The sequence below is a fragment of the Zea mays genome, chromosome 1 (assembly GCF_902167145.1).
Source record: "Zea mays cultivar B73 chromosome 1, Zm-B73-REFERENCE-NAM-5.0, whole genome shotgun sequence".
In the NCBI taxonomy this organism is placed as follows: Eukaryota; Viridiplantae; Streptophyta; class Magnoliopsida; order Poales; family Poaceae; genus Zea; species Zea mays.
Window position 1 is genome coordinate 221,038,055 of NC_050096.1, and position 22,725 is coordinate 221,060,779.

The window sequence follows — 22,725 nt, forward strand, 5'->3', positions numbered from 1 at the left end:
AGGCGCGTTGCATTTAGTTTTCTTACCTGTCATATATCCAAGCTCTGCATTGTCTATATAAACGGAGAATCATCTGTAGAATGGCATGGTCGTCCAACCAAGGAACCCAAGCCAAACTAGCTAGCCTGCACTAGCTTGCACCCTTAAGAAATACAGCGAGAGAGATGATGAGAGTGGCCGTGGTCGGTGGTGGCCTAAGCGGGCTAGTGGCGGCGCATGAGCTGGCGAGGAGCGGCGGCGCACGCGTCACCGTGTACGAGAAGGAGGACCATCTCGGCGGCGCCAAGACCGTCGCCGTCAATGGTGGATCAGGCCCTGTTCTGGTCGACCTCGACTTCATGGTCTTCAACCGGGTGCGGAACATCAAGCAGCTGCATTTTCATTTGCTCCTAGAAATTAGTCTGCTATCTATATATATAATATGCGCGAAATGACATGAATGATCAATACCGTTAATATGCATAACTGAAGAGCAGTCCCGCTGAAGAGTGGAACACGCATACCATTGGCTGTAAAATGGTGGAAAAATAAAAAAAAATCGAAGTTGAGCATTTTCCCAAGAAAGGTTCTTGAGCTTTTCTTTTGTATATATACCCGCAGTATAGATAGAGAACATGTATACAATGGATGAAAATATTAGTGTTGGGGTCGTGCTTCGGTGCGCCGAAGGTCTCACACGAAGAAGCAGCTTCGGCTGAAGTCGTCTCCAAGAGATGGCCGAAGGTCCCTTTTCATGGAGCTTCGGCGTTTTAAACCGACATAGAGATAGAATGACCTTTTTATACATATAGGTCTGAGTCAATGCTGTAAACTTTCGCAAGGGGCATAATTGTAATTTGTCACAGGCTGCGACCTGTGCCTATAAATAGATGAACAGTACCTCTGTACTGTTCACGCGAACTTATCATTTGCTTTCGCATCACGCTTGTACTTTTGCCTTCCGCAGGACCGAAGGTACATTTGTAATTCAAAGTCATTTATATTCATTGATACAAGTAGAAATAATTCTATGACAATATTTAAATGTTTATTTCATATTCTATGATTTATGTGAATGCTTCATTCTTCGTTGTTATGCTTACGAAGGTATGACCTTCGTAACCTTCGTCCGAGATGCTATATATCCCGAGGGGATATATTGTTATGGAGGACGAAGGACCTTAACGCTTAACATTTTTTGTGTTGCCTTGTTCTTAATTCTTAGCATTTGAGAACAAGTCCCCAACAATTAGAATATAAACAGGTTCTGTAGACGTAAAACTACGCAATTTTTATGCATGAACTAGCTAATGACTAATGAACAAAGACCATGCATTTGCTTTGGATATTTGTGGTGCTCTCTTTGGAGGCCATACGAAATAAATAGGCTAATGTCATTTGTTTGCAGTCTTGGGGAATGTATTATTATACGTGCCAGATAGAGACCTTCATCGGAAATTTATTTCGCAAAAAAAAAACATTATAAAACCCCGGTGTTTCTATTGGAAAATTTATTGATGAGTCATAATTGACAATGTTTTTCTTGTGAGATATGTGCGCATGAGGTACCTAGGAGTCAGACTCAAAGACCTCGCATGCATGCGTGCACGAAGATTACTACCACGCTAGATCTCTTGTCATTAAGTATGCAAAACTACCATTTTCTATGATTATCTTCCTATTAGTTGCTCCTAAGTGGTTTGAAATGCGAAAAGTGTTAACTACCAAGTTTCAGATCTTGTGCAGAGCACTATAACTTTTGTATACGACATATCTCGATACTAGTTGATTTAAAAATAATGAATATAAAATATGAGATCTTAAACACATTTTTAAGATATGAAATTACTCAAGTTGAAAAAGGATCATCAACTACAAGGTTGTAGATCTCTTAGTAGACTTATACAAGTTCAACATAAACCATTACTACAGGGGAAAAACACGCGGGATCTTCATATTTTACCGAAGTGGTTTTTGCAACCGTGTTAATCGTGACCTTTACCAAGGTGGTTTGCAGCCCGCCACCGTAAACCGAGTAAAAAAAATGGAAAACCCGTGGATATGCCCTCCCACCATGAGCCCATCCATGGGCATGCCAAGCCCATCCATGGATCTACCTTCCCTCTACTGGATCTCGCCTCGCCGGCCCTCGATCCGTCGCTGTAGTTCGTGCCCACCCTGGATCTGCTATGGAGACTAAGGAGGTGTTTGGTTTGATGAATCATTTCATCCAAAATGAGGTGTGTATCATGAATCCATTCCTCAAATTTTGTAGGATGACCTCATTCCTCATGTTAGTACTAACTAACTATGAGGAATGAGGTAGTGATGGATCAACTCATTCCATTCCACAAACCATATAAAAAAGTGAGAAGTGAGAAGATGATGGAGTAGCTTATTCCTCAAACCAAACACTTTATAAGAGTGAATGGGGGAGATATAGAGAATTAGAGTAGATTGAGAGAGAGAGAGGATCTGGTACCTCATCCTTCCACCGTGTCCTCCTCCAGGGTCCCCTCATGGCAGTGTAGTGAAGAGAGAAGGGGCGCGAGGTGGGTGTTGCTCGCCATCGGACGTGGTGCTCCTTCGCGAGCCACCAGGAGGGGCCGTGGTGGTGGTGCACGCTAAGCCCTAGATCTACTCACTCGTTGTTGGCGTGTTGCTCCCCGCCGTGGGGAGGAGCGGGGATTAACTAGAGAAGAGCTCAAGGCGTCTTGGGCACACAAAGATACGCGCATCGGGGTGGAGGGGTGGGTGTGGCTAAAGGTGCGTTCAGTTATAGAGTCAACTAGAATGGAATGACTCCATTCTGGTTTTTGAGAATGAAGCCATTTTATTCTGCGTTTGGCAAGCAGAACAGAGCCACTCCATTTTTTATTTAGTTGAAAAGTTGAATAGAGTGGAGCCTCTCCGTTCTTTGTTTGGTTGGAGAGACATATGAGTGTAGAGGGGAGGAGGGAAGAGAGCGCTCATGTCCGATCATTTTAGTGGAGCGGGAGCACTCCAATTATTTATAGTAAATTTCCATATGGAGACTTCAGAAGTCGCTCCGCTCCTTTTTTATAGGAATAGAGTCGCTCTATTCTCCTTCACTCCTCAACCAAACACATAATAAGTTAGTAAGGAGGGATGAGTGAAACCCTATGTCTCATATATACATGGAGAGGTTTATTGGGCTGGGCTAGGTATATATGGGTAGGGGTGGGCACTTTTTTACCATAAACCGAAAACCGAACCGAACCGTACCGACCGAACCGAAATTTCGGTTTTTTCGGTAGTTCGGTTCGATTTCGGTTTTTGTATCTCAGAAGTTCGGTTTTCGGTATCGTAATCGGTTTTCACCGTATACCGAACCGAAATACCAAAAAAACCGAATACCAAACTTTATCAATTCTAAAATTTGACTTTTCGATTATGTGAACTAAATGTGTGAAGCAATTAAATTGTTATTCACTTATTTATATGTGATGTATGATGTATCTCTAAATATTTGTACCTATATAATTTTTACTTTTTAAAATTATGTGTAATCTATCATATAAACTTGTTGTATGTGTTGTTTTGAGTATAAGTTTGGTATTCGATTTTTACCGAAAAACCGAAGTAAAAAACCGAAACCGAAGTTCTCGGTTTTCATTTTCTAGAAAACCGATTGGTTTCTAATGCCTAGAAAACCGAAGTTTTTTAAAACCGAAAAACCGAACTGAAATTTAAAAAAAAACCCGAATGCTCAGCCCTACATATGGGCTATCGAGGCTCCGAGATGGGCCCACTATTATCCTAGGCCGGCCTTGTAGTGGTTAATACATTTTGTGAGGCGGTTGTCTTTAATCGCCTCGGCTAATAAAAGTTGACCACGTTAATCGATGCATTAACCGAGTCAGCCACCATGGTTAAAAAATAGAAAAGCCTCCTAAAAGGATTTATGTACTACACCTAGTTTTATAGGCTGGTCAAATAAAATGTATATAAATATATTAAATATAAATCTGGTTTAAATCATTTATATTTTTCATTTCTCTTCAACTAGTTCGAATTAAGAAAAAAGTCCCTAATTTTACCACCACTAGTATAGAGAAACTCTATACAGGCAGTTCTGAATACGTTTGCACTTGCGTTTTTCAGAACCGCCAGCATTAAGGGTCAGTAGAAAAAATTATTTGTACATGCGGATATGAGAACCGCGAGTGGTTAAGAAATCTATCAGTGAAAATCAATTTTTACTGGCAGTCGAGGTAATAAAACCGACATTGAAAATCTTTTTCAGGAAACATAAAATGTGTTTTAAAAAATTCGTAAGTCACGGTATTTTTCGCACAAAATTTGTGGCTACAAATTGGTGAGAATCAAACCCACAACATCACTCTCGCACGAAGCCTCCTCTACCACTCTACCTATGACGTGCCTTGTTTCTATATTACAGTTTTGTTGCTCACATATTAGAATAATCCGAGTATAAATTGATTATGTGAGGCTATAAATGAAAAAAATGTCGACTACAAAATTTCATAACTTTTGAAGTTCTACGACTTTTATTTTGATGTTTTTCCCATCCGAAATCGTTTGCAAAATTTGCATTTTCAATTTGACAAATTCAAATACAATTTTTGAAAGCCGAGAAGATTCCAAATAAAAAGTTATCAACTACAAAGTTTCGTAACTTTTCAAGATCTACAAATTTTATGTTGGTGGTTTTATTATTTGAGATCGTTTAAAAAAGTCAAAAAATTAAGGATAAAAATAATTTCTAGTGGCGGTTTCTTATGAAAACCGGCACTAGAAATCATGGATTTCTACAGTCAATTTTTTTAATGAACCGTCTATAGAAATATGATTTCTAATGGCGGGTTTTTAAGGAACCGTCATTAAAAATAGTACTAGCCGTTGATAACCGAATCCGCCCATAAAAATTAAATGCCACCACAGGTTTTGAGCTCTTTTATACCCGTGCACCTACCGTACAACCAAAATGGACTGGATTCTTCACAGCAAGAGACAGATAAATAAATGGACAGCTATGGCAACATACACATCCAAAGCAGCAACTACAAATAAAGAAATGTACCTCCTCTTCCACAATAACAAAATAATGAATTGCAGGTGACGTTCTCAAACATGATGGAATGGTTTGAACGTCTGGGGGTGGAAATGGAGAAATCGGACATGTCATTCTCAGCAAGCTTACGGTTAAACGAAGGTAAAGGCTTTGAGTGGGGTACCCGCAATGGTATATCTAGTGTTCTGGTGCAGAAGAGTAATTTGCTTAGCCCCAGATTCTGGCTCATGATCAATGAGATATTCAAGTTCAAGAACCATGCCCTCAAGTGAGTTTAGTAATTCTTCTATCATCTGTTACATTGTTAGGATAACACCGTACAATAATGAGTATATATACCTATCTAGCGATCGATGTTTGTGCATTATTTTAAAGACAAATATAAATGGAAGCCTAGCTATTGATAATTTTGCACCCCGCTTTTCATTTTTTTGAAGAAAATCCTTCTTTTCGTTTGAAGGTACCAAGAGGACTATGCACGAAACCCTGACAAGAATGAGACTTTCGGTCAATTTATTCAGTCACATAGATATTCACAGCTGTTCCAGGATGCTTACCTTGTACGCTACTAATTGAATTATACATACCCCATCCACAGTTTCTCATATCAGTTTTAAGATATTTAATTTTCTGCAGATCCCAATGTGCGCATGCATTTGGTCCTGTCCACCACAGAACATATTTGGCTTCCCTGCTGGTTTTGTGCTTTCATTTTTTTGTGATAATCATCTTCTCGAGGTGCCTAAAAATCTACTTCAAATATTTATTAGTTTCTTCTGCATTCTAATTGGTGATACATTAGAGGAACTTGCCAGTCTGGCTAATATTGTGCTCATTCATCCAATGGTTTTATGTGTATGCATTCAGTTGTTTAGTCCCCTACAGTGGCTAAATGTCAAAGGTGGTTCTGGGTGCTACGTGAAAAAGGTACAGAAACAATTGTTTTTTTCATAAAACATGGAATGAACTATGTTATACGAACTGGTGGTTTGCCCTTTCTAAAAAATATGACATGGTTTTGTATATGAGCAGGTAAGAGAGGAATTGGAGAGCATGGGTTGTCAAATTAAAACCGGATGTGAAGTGAGATCAGTTTCAAGATTTAATGGAGGTAGATCCCTTGTTCCATATCTAAGTACATGTATCTGGTTATTCATGAGTATTTCTAGTGACATATGCAGAGTTACACATATTTCCATCTGTTTGCTTTTGTTGGATATTTTTTTCATTATATCTATGCCAGCAATTATTGTTTTCAAATTGTATTATATCCTTATGTTCGAAACATAAATGACACCCTTGTCATAACCTTTGTGTGTAAATGTTATTTCTTTGGGCAATTTATCCATCTTCCAATTGGGTTATATGTCTCAGTTGTGGTTCGCTTTATAATTACATTATAGACGTTAAAATGTCACACAAGTTCTATATGTGCTCACAGATAATCGATCTGCAATATGTATATGTCAACGATTATTCAAATCACCCAATTGGCCAACTATAGTGACCAACACGTACATAGATTCTGGCCGGGGGAGATGGTTTTTAAATTGCCTATAAAACAGTCACTTCCTTATTGTAAAATTACCCTCCTTTTTTCACTCATTGAGAAAAATGTTTTGACGTTAGAAACAGGTTACCGGATTTTGGAGGCTGATGGCTCAGAAGAGATGTATGACAGGATCATATTTTGTGTTCATGCTCCTGATGCTCTAAAAATACTAGGAGAAGAAGCAACACCTCATGAACGGAGAGTTCTAGGAGCTTTCCAGTATATCTACAGGTATTTCTATACACTACTGATAAAAGTGTTTTCAAATTTCTTAGGTTTTCCTTTTTTTTGCAGCGATTTGTATTTCCACTGTGATGAAAGTTTTATGCCACGTAATTCTTCTGCATGGAGTGCGATGAACTTCTTGGGGACTACAAGCAGTGGTGTTTGTGTTACCTACTGGTTAAATATACTTCAGGTGCCATTAGTTTGATTATGATGGATGATCAATGAACGTATTTATGTTATTTTTGTCATGACATGGAAGGATATTAAAACTAACCATGGAACATTGTTGTCCTTTGGAAAATGCTAGAACATTGAATCTGCCGGACCTTTCCTTGCAACACTTAACCCTCCTCGTGTTCCCGATCATGTATTGCTAAAATGGCACACTAGGCACCCGATTCCTTCCATGGCTGCTGCAAGGGCTACTCTTGAGCTCAATAGCATACAAGGGAAGAGGGGAATATGGTTCTGTGTCCCATATCAACAAGGTGACTTTGCCCATTGTTTTCACTGTAACCTGCCTAGTTTTTTTTAAACCCAAATTCAGTATAAAATAAGTCTGAAATATGTCAGTTTTTACTGAATAACAACAGGTTATGGAAATCATGAGGACAGCGTGAAGGTATTCCTTTCCCTCTTGCATGGTATTTATTTAGGATCAATCACAAAAGACCCAACAAATATTCATCAGAGTGCTTTCTGTTTATTTCAAACTGAATTAGTTTAGGCTGGGAAAGCAGTAACTTTAGGGTTGCTTGGCAAGAAATGTGACCTTTTGGTGAACCCGAAACCCATGATCGTCCCATCATGGACTGAGGCCGGCGTACGATATATGGTGGCAAAAAATCTAGGAAAATTCATAACCATTGGTAACTTCAGGTGAGGCTGCTTCAATTCTATGAACTCGATCGTATATATACTACAAATTAAAATCCCTGATAATATGCATATATGATTCTCACTCACGTCCGTCTTCTGCACAGCATGCTCGAAGATGGAGGCACTTCTCTTAGTTTTGGCAAAACATGTGAAAGATGTCAACTAAAATGTGTGATACGGGTTCACAACCCCCAGTTCTATTGGAAGGTTCTGTTCGTTATCCCTTCGTCTAGCTTATTTCATCCTTAGCTTTTAATTAAGCTGCCTTCTAATTAATTTCTTCATCACGTATACGTGACTAACATCTAGGCTTTGTCTCATGCATCCTTCTATTAGATTGCAACCGAAGGAGACCCTGGTTTTGCATATTCCTACATCAATGGTTATATCTCGTTTGTTGATAAAAAAGAAGGCATCCAGAATATTGTCGAGGTACGTATATATACACAGTGGTCGGCCCATAAATATTGTAAAATCAAATAAAATTGTTATACTAAACGGAAGAAGGCACAATCAAGATTATTACACTTCATGACGAACTAATGTCTCTTTGCATTAATTCGCTCACTAAATTTATAGCCCGTATGGTACACAGATTATTATTGCTAACAGAGGTGAACGGAAAAGGTTGAGCAGTACCCGTGCCAGGAATAAAAGGTAACTTAATTTTAAATGAACATTTTGTTTCATAAAATTGAGCGAGGGACCAGAGACATAATTAAGTGTGCTAGTAATAAACTCGTTTAAACTAATGTCTTTTGCAGTGGTTATGTAAAAAAGGGCTGGTGGACACCCTTGTTTAAAAAAAATGGAGCTGCAATGGCAAAATATGTTTTGCATGAAGTCTTAAGGAGAAACACTATATCAAAAGCTCGTAAAAATATCTCTGCACACTATGACCTGGTCAGTTGTACACATGCTACAATTAAATCAGTTGTACACGTTTCTAGTATAAATGAACAAAGTACTGTCTTATTTTGAAACATAACTAGTATTATTTGTATGCAGAGTAATGATTTCTTTGCTCTTTTTCTGGATCCGACGATGACTTACTCTTGTGGTATTTTCAAGGTATGGAATTGATTATTGTGGCGTAGTATTTTCAACGTACATGTAAATCCCGTACACTGTTTGATATTTGTAGGCGGAAGATGAGAGTTTAGAAGCAGCGCAGCTACGTAAACTTGACAATCTAATTAATAAGGTAAATTCATCATATATAATGCATGGGTTGAACTCTGCCATCATAATTTGCTGATTTATTAGATAATTTCCATATTAACCACTGCTGAAGGCTAAGGTGGATCCGGGGCATCATGTCCTTGACATTGGCTGTGGTTGGGGCTCGTTAGCAATACGTTTGGTGAAGAGAACTGGCTGCAAGTGCACGGGAATTACATTATCGGAGGAGCAACTGAAATACGGAAAGAGAAAGGTGAAAGAATTTGGATTAGAGGTCAGTTAATTACATTTATTCCCTAAATATTAGGTAGCATTAATTAATTGGAAAAGCAAACACCAATCACCATCACGTACGGATATTAATTAACCGCGTGTGTATATATATATGCAGGACCACATAACTCTCCTGCTTTGTGATTACCGTCAAATACCGAACGGCCAGAAGTTTGATAGGATTATAAGTTGGTGAGTAGTACCGCCGCTCATGTGATCATATATAGATCATCGTCTGCATGCTGGCCGGGGTCTGTGTGTCTGATAACAATTTTTCTGCTTAATTGCTCATTTTTAGTGGGATGCTTGAACACGTTGGCCATGAGTTCTACGAAGATTTCTTTGCCTCCTGCGAGTATCATTTGGCCGAACACGGCCTACTTGTCCTCCAGGTCCATCATCATGACCAATATATATTTATCTTCAACTAACTGTTATATTTATCTCAAAGTTAAATTTATATCACATATATATATCTATATAGTCCATCGCGGTCCCAGAGGAACTGTACGACAAAATGAGGACGAAGCCTGACTTCCTGAAGGAATATATCTTCCCAGGTGGCTGCATACCTTCTTTAGCTCGGATTGCATCTGCCATGTCTAACGCATCAAGGCTGTGGTATGTACACATGTCATTTAACTAATAAGCTAGGCCTCCGCCATGATTTATCAGTTATTCATTGAGTACTCGATTCCTCTGCACTGCAGCATACAACACGTTGAGAATATTGGGTACCACTATTACCCCACTCTGATTCACTGGAGGGAGAACTTTGAGGCTAATGAAGAGTAAGTACTACTGGCCCTAAAATATAGCTCAACCTCGGCTACAAGCTAGTGATTTATTTACGTCATTCAATCAGTAATATTTTTTTACTCCTGCAGAAAAGTTTTGGCCCTAGGATTTGATGAAAAATTCATCCGTACTTGGGAGTACTATTTAAACTACTGTGCAGCTATGTTCAAATCACACATGGGTTTAGATTACCAGGTATGTATATGTGTTTGCTATATATATAGCTAACAATTAATACTATGTTCAAATCACCTTTTAATCGAGTGTCGTGCTGTATGTACAACATGCATGCATATGCAGATAGTGTTTGCTCGCGCAGGCGATGCGAAGTTGCCGAGCTATGTCGCCATTGCGTAAATGGAGGAGGACGTCGTGTTTATGTTTTATATGTGAGACAGAACATTGTATTTTCTTTGTTAGTTAGGAAGTCCAACATTCGCCAAATAAAAATGGTTTGCTAGAGATGACTCGAGGGTGAGACAAGTGTCAAAGCCGCATGATGATTAGGTTGTCAACTTCCGAGAGTTTTTCTTGGCGGGGCAAAGGTTTCCTATGATCCTTTTTGTATTGAATGTGATAAAGAAGTTTAAGGTTAAGTTTCATCATTTGAATCCTTTGTGATTTTCTTTTTATTTTTTTTGTGTGGGTACGAAAGTCTCAAAAGGTAGAAGTTAACTAGAACATGTTTGTGCATACGTATTGAGTGCACATTCAACCGAGGAAGGTGTCTGTGTGTGGTGTAACCTTCACATGTCAGTTCAGGCCTTCAGGGTTTATACCTTTTGTTGGCTATTTGTTGAATAACAGTGCTATCATGTGCAGTGTTCGGCCTACAGTTTCCATTCAAAATTTCCATAGTGGGCCGGTAAAACCCGTCAAATTATTGAAAGCTTGATTGAATTTGAAGGAATTTCGAATTTCATCCAAACCGGGTGCTCTGTTGGGCACACTACTGAGCCCTTTGTAGCACCAGCGTGCATTTATCCTTTATCTCCAGCAGTTCCCCAGCGGTCCCCACTCCTGGCTCCACACTCCCACCCGAGCAGCAGCAGAGGCTGCCGGCAGCACCTCCCCCGCGCTCTCCCGCTGCGCTATCGCCGCCGCATCAACCTCCCGCCGCGTCGTCCTCTGGTAGGTTGGCTACCTCGGTTCTCCCTCCTCCTCGCTCCCCAGTCCCCACACGCCCCCATCGCCTCACCATTCGAGCTGCCGTCGTGCGCAACGGAGGTGCACGCGATGTGTTCGACGTATTTCCTATGCGCGCACTGTCCGTGAGCGTGTCATGTGCCGCTTCTGGTTTCCTCAGGATCCTGACACGTTCTCTTACCGTGATGATGGAGCATTAGCTGCATTCTAATTTTGCGTCTTGGTTGGCTCCTCTCTGCCAGATCGACTCGGATGGCCGAGGTCACGCCGCCCGCCGACGGGCAGCCGGCGTCGTGGTCGGAGATCCCGCGGGACCTGGCCGGCATGGTGCTCTGCCTCCTTCCGGCCTATGCGGATCGCGCCCGCTTCGCTGCCGTGTGCCCGCAGTGGCGCGCCGCCGCGCGGCTGCTCGCCCCTTCCTTGCCCCCGGCGCTGCCACTGCTCGCGCTCCCGAACGGCATCTTCTACAGCCTCCCCTACAGCAAGCCCTGCCGCTTCCCTGGCTCCGGTTGCGTCGGGTACAAGGGCGCCGCCTTTGGCAGCTGGCTCGTCTTCCCGCGCGACGAAGGCTGCTTCTTGGTCGACCCTTTCGCTGGGGCCACCGTGACGCTCCCTGCTCTGTCTTCCGTCCGGCTCCGTCCACCAAATGCAGCTGATAATTACGTCAAGTATCAGGAGCGTGCTACACCCAATGGCAGACATTATGTCACGTGGCTGGATATCAGAGACTCCAAGCATGTGCCCACAATACATTAAACAAGCTGATCATGTGCTCTCCAAACCTCGTCGCTGCATTTGTTGGCACAGGACACATAAGTCAGATTCTGATGTGCCAGCCAGGCGCTTCCTCATGGTCTGTTTGCGCATATGATCCGTGTGCTGCATTTGAAGACATGGCTTTCTATCAGGGCAAGCTCTACGCCCTTGCTGATGATGAAAACCTCCTCGTGGTCGACATCAGCCAAGACCAAAGCACTGGCGACCCACATGTCTGTCGAATTGGACAGGTCATCAAGGGTGATCCCGACCATTTGTTTGATGCTTGGATGCCAGATGACACTACTGGCAGAAAGAAGCTGTACCTAGTCGAGTCATGCGGTGCATTGCTGATGGTACGCAGGAAGGTATGCTGCAGAATGGTAGACGACACAGTTGTTGCTGGACGGATTTGTGAGTTTGAGGTGCTGGAGGCTGACTTGGAGCACTCGCAGTGGGTGGATGTGACAACTCTTGGGGATGACCAGATGCTTTTCCTTGGACGACCGTGCTCTAGGGCTGTGTCGGCATCTCAGTATGGGATGTCTAATGATCAGATCTTCTTCTTAGATGATGTGATGGAGAATGCTGAGGAGTATGCCTTTGATGAGGAGAACACTAGTGTCAATGTCTACGACATGAGGAATGACGAGGTCTCTCGTCCTCTGCAGATGGTCTGGAAGCACGAGATGTTTCTTGCGACATGGATGTTCCCTAGGAGCTAAATAGAAGGTGTTACTATGCGTCCTGGCACTGATTACTAGCTGTCCCTGCCTGTTCTAAGGTGATCAATTACCCCTATGTCATATGCTAACTTCATCAGTGTTTTGTGGCTTTAGTGTGTTGGCTACTTCTATATTGGGAAAATATGGTGGTTACTGGTCATGTGCCTGTGCAACCTATGAAGTAGATCAAAGACTAAATTGTCTAACCGTACTTTGATCTATATATGCTTGGTACCTGTAAGAGCATTTAAGTTGAACGCAGAGTGATCATGCTGTGAGCTTAGTTGTAATGAATCTTGTGCTACCAGTTGAGCTTATTTGGCTTGTGATGCATGTATGTGGCAGCGCTTGATTGTGCTGGTTGATTGTGTAGAATTATAGCATGTATGTGTCAACTTTGATATTATTACCATCTAGCTGACGATTATCCCAAGTGAAAGGCAATCGTATGAATCCAAGATCAGTGCCATCCATTTGGCGTTCAGGCCTAGTCACCCCACCGAACTGCTCATGAATGAGCATCCAAAATCTCATTAAAATCCCCGGCACAGATCCAAGGCCTAGTCACTTTGGGTGGGTGCTGAGGAACTGCATTAATTCCCAGCTCCTGAACCTTCGCTCCCTTCTTGCTACAAACCAGTGAATCGCCACAGCTCAAATCATTGAACAGGCGTGTTTCCGACAGAAACAAACACAAGCGTCGGGCGACGTATGAATGAAGCTACGAATCTCTTGAACTGCTTCGGGCGCTGCACCAGGCCCCGGCAGTGTCGATGATCCACTACCGAAAGAATCAGCTGCAGCTTCAGAGAAACTCTAATCTTCTTCCTCCTCTCCTCCGGGGCCCTAAGCTTGATATCACAGGGCAGCTTGCCTACGAACCACTCACTGGCCCTAAGCTCCGAGTGCCCCATGAAAGACAGAAGAACGGGAGCTTTTCCAATTGTATATCAAACCATAGTGGCTTTCCCATCTTTGTCTACATGTAACTTCTTCACCACACCAACCAGGCCCATGGAACGTTCGCCGGTTCATCCAGCCAAGCAGAAGGTTCAAAATCCGGATCCAGATATCCATACGATCGAATCCGATCTCCGTAGGCTTGAGACGTGGTTGTAACAGCGGGGCGTGCTGTCCCACCGTCCATGGCGATCCGCCTAACGCCCGATTCATATCTTGTTCAAACTTGAATTCTGCAACAAATTAGAGCTTGTTCGGTTACCTCTCAATCCATGTGGATTGAGTGGGATTAGATGAGTTTTAATCCCAAACAAGTCAAACTTCTTCTCAATTTTTTCCAATCCTATCCAATCCATGTGTATTAGGAATAACCGAACAAGCCCTTAAAGAGATTTTCCACCAATGAGTAAGTAAGCAGGAAGTAAGTCTTTCTCTTCCAAAGTGGCCCATCAATCCTCCCATGTGTGATTCCTGCAACAAAAGCAAACGAATGGATGATCACATGATTTGTTAGCTCCAAACAAGAAACCATCATGCAAATGGCGGCATTTCAAGTATGGTTCTGCAAAAACAAGGTCAGTGGCATATAAGTCCTTTATGGCTTCTAATCCTGGAACCTTGACCTCTGATTGATTAAGCAAAACACTATTTCTAGGTGTTGGGGCGAAGGCAAAGACGCCACCCTTCGCTCGTCGCCTTTCGCTGCAGTCGCTGGTCTGTCAAAGACAAAACGGGCAGGGACACCCTTCGCTTCATTCAGCACCAGACGAAGGCCAGCAGTGACGTCTCCCCGCAGCACGGCCTCGTCCTGCTCTAAGGCCCACGTGTGATCTGGCCCATTGTAACGGGTCCCGCGTGGCCGCCTTTGTGTTACGGGCCTAGTTTGTAAAGGCATTCTTGTAATTACAGCTTGTAACCCTGCTTTATGGGAATATTCTGGGGATAAACTAGGTGTCTGAGGGCACATGCGTCCTTAACACAAGGCGCTGGGCACTCAGCTACCTATAAATACCCCCGCACAGTGCCCGTGAGAGGCGAGATCAACAGAGCTATTGCCCCCGTGCACGTAACCCTGTTGTCACCACCGTTCACCCTTGTTGGCTTCCTTGCTGCTGAGAGCAAGTTCCAACATTTGGCGCCCACCGTTCGTGCCACGACAAGACCACCCGCGATGGCACCCAAGAGAGCTAACCCGAAGGCTGACGAGGCTGCGAAGGCAGCACTGCTGGCCGCAAGAAAGGGCAAGGCCCTCGTCCTCACCCAATCCACCCACCAAGAGCCCACTGAAGACAACATTCCCCGCACCTGCGAAGACGACACCTTCCGCACCTGCGGGCCCGAAGGACAATCGCAGCCGCCCCCAGGCTTCGCCCCAGTGGAGGGCGCGGATCTCACCGAGGACGGCGAGGTCCTCGGCGTCTCAACAGAAGAACAGTTACAGCTGCGCGCCCTGCGCCTCAAGAACCGCAATCTCCAGAGGCAGAAAGAGATACTGGAAGCCAAGCGCCAACGTGTGTCCGCACTAGCCAAGGTGCGGCAGATGATACGCGACGAGGAGCAGAAGGCCCAGGACCTCGAGCGCGAGATCGCGCTGATGCAGCGTGAAGGCCACCTCGGTCTACAGCAAGAGCCACCCCTCCAGCAGCGCGCGCAACCGGAGGACACGCGCGAAGGCCACCTCGGCCTGCAGCATGGCCCACCCCTGCAACACCGGGCGCAGCCGGAGAACCCGCGTTTCCCCCAACATGACTACGCCTTCCAGCACGGCGCGCCATTCCAAGTGGTCAACTACCTCGACGAGCGAAGTCCCCTGGCGCCACACCTGCAAGTGACGCCTTGGCCAGCTAACTTCCGAGCAGGGGCATATCCCAAGTACAACGGCAGCACCGATCCGGCGCAATACATAATGAGTTATCAAGTCGCCGTTGCATCCGCTGGAGGGGACGACGCCACAATGGCGAAGTCTTTCATCATCGCCCTAGAGGGCCCAGCGCTCACCTGGTTCACCAGATTGCCTCCGCTGTCCATTGATTCGTGGAGAAGTCTCAGGGACAAGTTCCTTCTCAACTTCCAAGGGTACCGCCCAGACACCGACGCTTTGGCCGAGCTCTCGCTTTGCAAACAGCTGGAAAAGGAGACTCTGCGGGAGTATTACCGTAAATTCTTAACGCTCAAGTCACAGCTGCCCTCCGTCGATGATCAGATCGCTATCCACTACGCCATCAGTGGCCTTCGGGCCGGCGTCCTCTACAGCCATTGTATCAGAGATCCACCCAAGAACCTTCAGGAGCTATATCAGCTCTTTGAAAAATATGCCAAATCCGAAGAGCTCCACCAGCGCAAAGTTGAGTCACAGCGGAAGCCCAAGGATGCCCCGCAGTCCAGCCGCACATGGACGAGGACTCCGCAACCAGACTCCGGCCGAGATGGCCGCAGTCAACAGCAAGTGCACAACATCGCAAACCAGCAGCCTGCTGCTGACCCCCCTCGTCGCCAGGAATATCCCCCCCAAGGCCGCGGAAACGGAACTCGTGGCAGGGGCCGAGGGCGCGCGCAGCCGCCGTGCCGGTTCTACTGCCTTTTCCACGGCGAAGACTGCGCCCTCCAAACCAAAGACTGCCCCGAAACGAAGGCCACCAGAGACAGAATGGCGCGGGCGCAGCCAGCCGACAATCCCAGAATTGTCGCGCATAATTACCAGCCACCCCCCCACCATATATCCACGCTCCCGCTCCGCATCCACCGCACCACGCTTACCAACACCATCAGGAAGTACAAATCGTACCTCCTCCACCCCCACCACCACACCAGCAACACCAAAACATCCCCCATGCCCCAAAGCAGGAAGACTTCGCCGATCAACCATATCGCGGAGTCATTCACATGATAACAGGGGGGTCCAGCACTGACTTCGACACCAAGCGGCAGAAGCGGGACCACTACCGCAGCATCAACCATGTCGCGGTCACCGACCCAGTCGTGCAGACGAAGTGGTCCCACATACCGCTAACCTTCGATGCACGAGACGTCTGCGCAGCGCCCCCCACATCGACGCTATGGTCATCAATTGCAGCGTGGCAGGCTGGGACCTACACAAAGTCCTAGTCGACAACGGCAGCCAGGCGGACATCATCTTCCTCCACGCCTTCGACCGCATGGGTATAAGCCACAGTCTGCTCAAGCCTTCGGACAATCCGTTGTATGGCTTCGGCGGCAAGGGCACCTTTCCCGTTGGCAAAATAGAGCTTCCCCTCTCCTTCGGTGTAGCACCCAATGCCCGAAGTGAGCAAGTAACCTTCGACATTGTCGACATGGTATATCCGTACAACGCCATCATGGGCCGGGGCTCCATCAATAAGTTCGAAGCTGCCATCCACGGACTGTACCTATGTATGAAGATACCAGGTCCGCTAGGCGCTATCACGATCTACGGCAACCAGCAGACGGCGCGCAACATAGAGCGGGACTTCGTGCCTGGTCAGAGGAACGTACACTGTCTCACGACCCAGCGCGAGGTCCCCGCGCCCGCCAGCCCAACCGACAAGCAGCACGAGAAGGCACAGTTGCAGAGCCAAGACGGAACCAAGACTGTTCCCCTTGATCAGGCCACGCCCAAGCAGACAGTCACTATCAGCGAAGACCTTACGTCACATGAAGAAGAGAAGCTTCTCTGCTGCCTGGCCAAGAATAAAGATGTCTTCGCCTGGTCCGCCCTAGACCTGGTCGGAGTCAGCCGATCCATAATTGAGCACAGCTTGGGAATTGACCCTTCGGTGCGACCAAAAAAGCAAAGGCTCCGCAAAATGTCCGACGAAAAGACAGAGGCCGCCAAGGCGGAAGTGCACCGCCTCCTAGAAGCCAAATTCATCGAGCCAGTGGCTTACCCCACGTGGCTCTCCAATGTCGTAATGGTGCAGAAAAAAGCGGGAAATGGCGAATGTGCATAGACTTCACCAGTCTCAATAAGGCCTGCCCGAAGGACAATTTCCCGTTGCCGCGGATCGACAAAATAGTCGATAGCGCGGCCGGATGCGAGGTCATGTCACTCCTCGACTGCTTCTCCGGCTATCACCAGATATACATGAAGGAGGAAGACAAGGCTAGCACCAGCTTTATAACACCCTTCGGCACTTATTGCTTCATCAGGATGCCGGAGGGACTCAAGAATGCGGGGTCCACTTTCTCCAGACTCACCAGAACAGTACTCGAAGGGCAGGTCGGTAGAAACATATTTACTTATGTGGACGACATCATCGTCGCCAGCAAGAATAAGGAGGACCACCTCGCCGACCTCGCCGAGACATTCGCGAACATGCGAGATGCACGACTCCGCCTGAACCCGGAAAAGTGCGTTTTCGGTGTTCGCCAGGGCAAGATATTGGGTTACCTGGTGTCACACCGCGGCATCGAGGCCAACCCAACCAAGATCCAGGCCATCGTCGACATGTCGCCTCCGCAGTCCGTCAGGGACGTCCAGCGTCTGACAGGCAGATTGGCCGCTCTCAACAGATTCATCTCCAGGTCCGCCGAGCGAAGTCTCCCCTTCCTCAAAACACTTCGCGGTGCGAAAGACTTCGCTTGGGGGCCGGAGCAAGCAGCGGCCTTCGCCTCATTAAAACAGTACTTATCGGAGCTGGCCATCCTCACAAGCCCCGACTCCTCGCTCCCCCTATTGCTCTATGTCGCGGCTTCGCCGCACGCGGTCAGCGCGGCACTAGTGCAGGAGCAGACTGTTGAAGGCACAGTCAGACAGTGCCCTATTTACTATGTCTCCGAAGTCCTGACACCGTCCAAATGCAACATGACAGAGCTGGAGAAGATCGCCTACGCAGTTGTCATGTCCTCGCGCAAACTGCACCATTACTTTGAAGCATTCAAGGTCCGAGTCACCTCTGACAGAGGGCTCAGCGAACTATTCAGAAACCCGGAGGCATCGGTGAGGATTGCCAAGTGGGCAGCCGAACTCTCCGGCTACCACATCAGCTTCGAGCCCAGGACAGCCATCAAGTCGCAAGTCCTGGCAGACTTCGTCGTCGACTGGACTGGGCCAATAGTACAGCCGGACCCGTCCACAGAAAAAGTCTGGACCATCCATTGCGACGGCGCATGGTGCCATGCGGGGGCAGGCGTCGCTGCAATCGTCACCTCACCAACCGGAGTCAAACACAGATATGCAGCACGCCTCAGCTTCGCTCTGGAGTCCGACAGATGCACAAACAACATCGCAGAGTATGAAGCGGTTATCCTCGGCCTCCACAAACTAAGGGCCCTCGGAGTCACCACATGTATCATCAAGACAGACTCCAAGATAGTTGCCGGCCAGATCGAGAAAGACTATGCAGCAAAGGACCCCGCGCTCATGCAATACCTCGCGGCTATCCGAAGTCTCGAGAGACAGTTCAAGGGATTCACCCTGCAGCATGTGGATAGGGCCAAGAACGAGGAGGCCGACGCATTGGCCAAGGCTGCCGCCAGGGGCGAGCCCTTGCCCTCCGACGTGTTCTTTCACACCATCGGCACGCCCGCCGTCCGGAGCCCCGAAGGGCTCCAAATAACTAATGATAGCGAGGGCCACCGTATAGTCAACCTAATCATGACCGAAGACTGGCGGGCACCGATAACCCTGTTCCTACAGGGGTACTATCATCCAACTGACGTCAGTGAGGCAAAGCGCCTCAGACATCGAAGCCGGGACTTCGCACTGATTGAGGGCCAATTATACAAGAAAGGGGTCAGTCAGCCAATGCTTAAATGCGTCACCGAAACCGAAGGCATGCAGATCCTACGCGAAGTCCACAGTGGCACGTGCGGCTCGCACGCAGGGCCAAGGGCCCTGGCTGCCAAGGTGATCCGACAAGGGTTTTACTGGCCCGCAATGATCTGCGCCGCAAATCGGGTCACAAGGTCCTGCGAAGCCTGCCAGAAGTTCTCTCCTCGGTCAGGCAACCCCTCGCAATATACAAAGCTGATTGCCCATACATGGCCTCTCCAGCGCTGGGGCCTGGACATCGTCGGGCCCCTGCCCACCGCTCAGGGGAACCTTAAGTTCGCCTTCGTAGCCGTCGAATACTTCACCAAATGGATTGAAGCGAGGGCTGTTTCCACAATCACATCAAAGACTGCCCAAAAATTCTTCTGGCAGAACATCGTTTGCCGCTTCGGAGTACCGTCCGAGCTAACAGTTGACAACGGCAAGCAGTTCGACAGCCAAGATTTCAAGGATTTTTGTTTCTCCATCGGCACCAAGCTTGCCTTCGCTTCGGTTTATCATCCGCAGTCCAACGGGGTCGTGGAGCGTGCCAATGGGAAAATATTCACAGCTGTCAAAAAGATGCTCCTCGATGAAAAAAAGGCAGATGGACCGATTTATTACCGGAGGCAGTCTGGGCGCTAAACACAACTGAGTGCAGGGCGACCGGGTTCACTCCTTTCCGCCTTCTATACGGATCGGAGGCGATGACCCCACAAGAAATAAAGCATGGGTCCCCGCGTACAGTTCCGTCAGCCGTCCCCGACGTGGACGAGCCAACTTCAAAAGATCTCATTGACGGAGACCGGGTCTTCGCCCTACAGGCCCTAAGCAAATACCAAGCCCAGACCAAAGCATGGCGCGACCGCGCAGTCATCCCGAGGGAGTTCAGCGAGGGGGACCTCGTACTCGTCCGAACAGCTCGGACGGAGTCCAAGGGCAAGTTGGAGCCCAAGTGGGAGGGCCCCTTCATAGTCAAGTCAAAAGCTTCCCCCAGCGCTTACAGGCTCTCAACGCCAAATGGCGAGGACCTGGAGCACTCCTGGAACATCGACAACCTTCGCAAATTTTTTGTTTGACCCATTTAGGGCTGATTTCGCCCTTGTAATTCGCTGCAAACAATCTTGTACCGGCCCGCACTCTTTTCCTCCCGGGGGGTGAGGTTTTTAACGAGGCGGAGCCATGTAATATATGTGAGAAAAATCCCCCGAAAAAACATGTGTCGAAAAAAGACCGCGACAACGGTCTTCGGCATTCGACCAATTCGAAGTCACCGCGAGGCTAAGCGCTAGCCACCCTCGCGTGCGACAAATCCGCGCAGAAGTCGCCTAAGGGTGCAGCCGGACTAAGCACAACAAGTGCGACAAAATCCGATGTCTATCGCGAAGACTATCCGCGCAGAAGTCGCCTAAGGGTACAGCCGGACTAAGCACAACAAGTGCGACAAAATCCGATGTCTATCGCGAAGACTATCCGCGCAGAAGTCGCCTAAGGGTGCAGCCGGACCAAGCACAACAAGTGCGAAAAAATCCGATGTCTATCGCGAAGACTATCCGCGCAGAAGTCGCCTAAGGGTGCAGCCGGACTAAGCACAACAAGTGCGACAAAATCCGATGTCTATCGCGAAGACTATCCGCGCAGAAGTCGCCTAAGGGTGCAGCCGGACCAAGCACAACAAGTGCGAAAAAATCCGATGTCTATCGCGAAGACTATCCGCGCAGAAGTCGCCTAAGGGTGCAGCCGGACTAAGCACAACAAGTGCGAAAAAACCCGAAGTCTATCGCAAAGACTCCGCACAGAAGCCGCCTAAGGGCGCAGCCGAACTAGCACAACAAAAGCAGAAACGATAGCATCAAACCATCCGTGCTAAGAACGACTATAATCACAACAGCACAGCATAACCAACCATACCAGACAAGGGCACACAACGTCCTCGCAGGCACAGGCACGCGAGGGCGCACAATTTCATCGTACAAACCCCCACACATATACAAGCGAGGGCACCACACTCTACATCGGCTCAACCTTAGGAATAAGTCCCATCTCTCTATAATTAAATAACATTATCCTAAGCTCCTCACCCGCAAAAAGACTTCGCAGTTCCCTTTCCCCTGTACTCGCAGCGGCCGGCAAAGACAACAGTTCCTGACGACCAGCCCTACTCACACGAAGCCGAGCACCCTCCTCCGCGCTAACCCTACGTTTTGCAACCGCCCTTCGTCGTCGGCGCCCGGTCCTAGGACCTGGCACGTCTGGCGCGTCCGCGGCGTGTGGCGAAGCCTCCGCCGCAGCCACGTCCAAGGCCGCAAAATAATCCAAGTCCTCCTCCGACGACTCCTCAGTCCACTCAACCGAGCTCCCAGAGTCAGTAAAATCAAAAAAATCAGATACAGACCCACCACATTCATTCCCACCTTCCGCGGTCGAAGCCGCCAAAAACTCAGTAGTAGCGGTTGCGTGCGCAGGCCCAAAATCTTGAACCTGCGCAGCAACCAAAATTCAGCACAGCATCCAAAAAGTCCCCAACCCTAAAACACCTACTACGCCACCTGCGAAGGCCCTGACGCTGCGGGAGCCTCCGCCGTTGGCTCCGCCGCCACCGCCGCGGGATCTTCAGCACTCGGCACAGCAGCTGCGGGGGCATCAGGGGCGCCTTCGGCCACCTTCGGGGGCAGGTCTTCGCCGGCCACAGCGGATGTGGGGGCAGCCGTCGCGATCGCTGCGGTCTCCGGGGTTGGCTCCAGGGCGACCCCAGTCACAGCCTCCGCGAGGGTCGGCTCCGGGTCTGGCAGCGCGCTGTTCAGAGCCCCGAAGTCGTCCACCCGCTCGCCGCGCTCCGCCTAGGACAAGACACACAGATTCAGCAAACACACGCACAGCCTGCATACAGCAAACGCCAAACAAACAACAATGTTACCTGAGCCCTCGCAGTCTCGGCCCGCTCCCTGACCACCTCACGACCGTACAGACCCCACATCCGGTCATAAAGGGCCCCGGCGGATTCCTTCACAATGGGGTCTTCGACCTTATAGATATCTCGCTCAAATTCTTCATCCGCCTGGTCGAAGGCCTCAAAGTGCCGGCACCCTTCGCGGGAGAGAGCGTTCATCGCCCCCTCGCAGGTGACCAGGGAGGCGTACGACATCAACCCCCCGCAACGGCTGGAAGTTCCAGCAGCTCCTCCTGCACCCACTGCAGACAGCGAAGCCCGGGCTCTTGGTCCGGCACCTCGAAGTCACCGGTCCGCGCACCCAGCTCACGATATGTATCCATAAGCTGCGTGCGCGTCCGTTCGGCCTCCGCATGCATCGCGGCCTCGGCCTCCTTCGCGCGGCTCTCCAGGGCGGTGAGCCGCTCTTGCAGATGTTCGGCGAGCTCCTTGGCAAGATTGCCCTCCGCCCGCGCCAGCTTGGCCTCCGCCTGCGCAGCCTGCCCCTTGGCG

The 22,725-nt window shown here is 47.8% G+C and overlaps 1 protein-coding gene across 2 annotated transcripts; it reads left to right on the forward strand.

Annotated features, from left to right (window-relative positions):
* The first annotated feature begins 80 nt into the window (after window positions 1–80).
* On the forward strand, window positions 81–12,831 carry LOC103643302 (Cyclopropane-fatty-acyl-phospholipid synthase). 2 transcript variants are annotated; one of them, XM_008666455.4, is made up of 25 exons: window positions 86–353; window positions 5,080–5,303; window positions 5,496–5,595; window positions 5,672–5,773; window positions 5,903–5,962; window positions 6,068–6,146; window positions 6,671–6,818; window positions 6,882–7,005; window positions 7,123–7,303; window positions 7,409–7,437; window positions 7,543–7,694; window positions 7,799–7,901; window positions 8,031–8,126; window positions 8,290–8,351; window positions 8,459–8,597; window positions 8,703–8,765; window positions 8,839–8,898; window positions 8,989–9,150; window positions 9,268–9,341; window positions 9,448–9,541; window positions 9,634–9,770; window positions 9,860–9,940; window positions 10,037–10,142; window positions 10,248–11,078; window positions 11,336–12,831. In XM_008666455.4, the coding sequence occupies exons 1-24, from the start codon at window positions 165–167 to the stop codon at window positions 10,302–10,304; spliced, it is 2,622 nt and encodes an 873-aa protein (XP_008664677.1). In that variant the 5' UTR covers window positions 86–164; the 3' UTR covers window positions 10,305–11,078; window positions 11,336–12,831. The 2 variants fall into 2 exon arrangements, with proteins under 2 accessions (XP_008664676.1, XP_008664677.1); XM_008666454.4 differs by lacking the exon at window positions 11,336–12,831 and having other exon boundaries at window positions 81–353; window positions 6,665–6,818; window positions 10,248–10,560.
* Window positions 12,832–22,725: the final 9,894 nt, after the last annotated feature.

Coding starts and splice junctions, on each gene's coding strand:
- LOC103643302 (XM_008666454.4), top strand. CDS start 165: ATGATGAGAGTGGCCGTGGTCGGTGGTGGCCTAAGCGGGCTAGTGGCG. Junction 7,304..7,408: donor CTGTGTCCCATATCAACAAG/GTGACTTTGCCC, acceptor GAATAACAACAG/GTTATGGAAATCATGAGGAC. Junction 9,941..10,036: donor AACTTTGAGGCTAATGAAGA/GTAAGTACTACT, acceptor TTACTCCTGCAG/AAAAGTTTTGGCCCTAGGAT.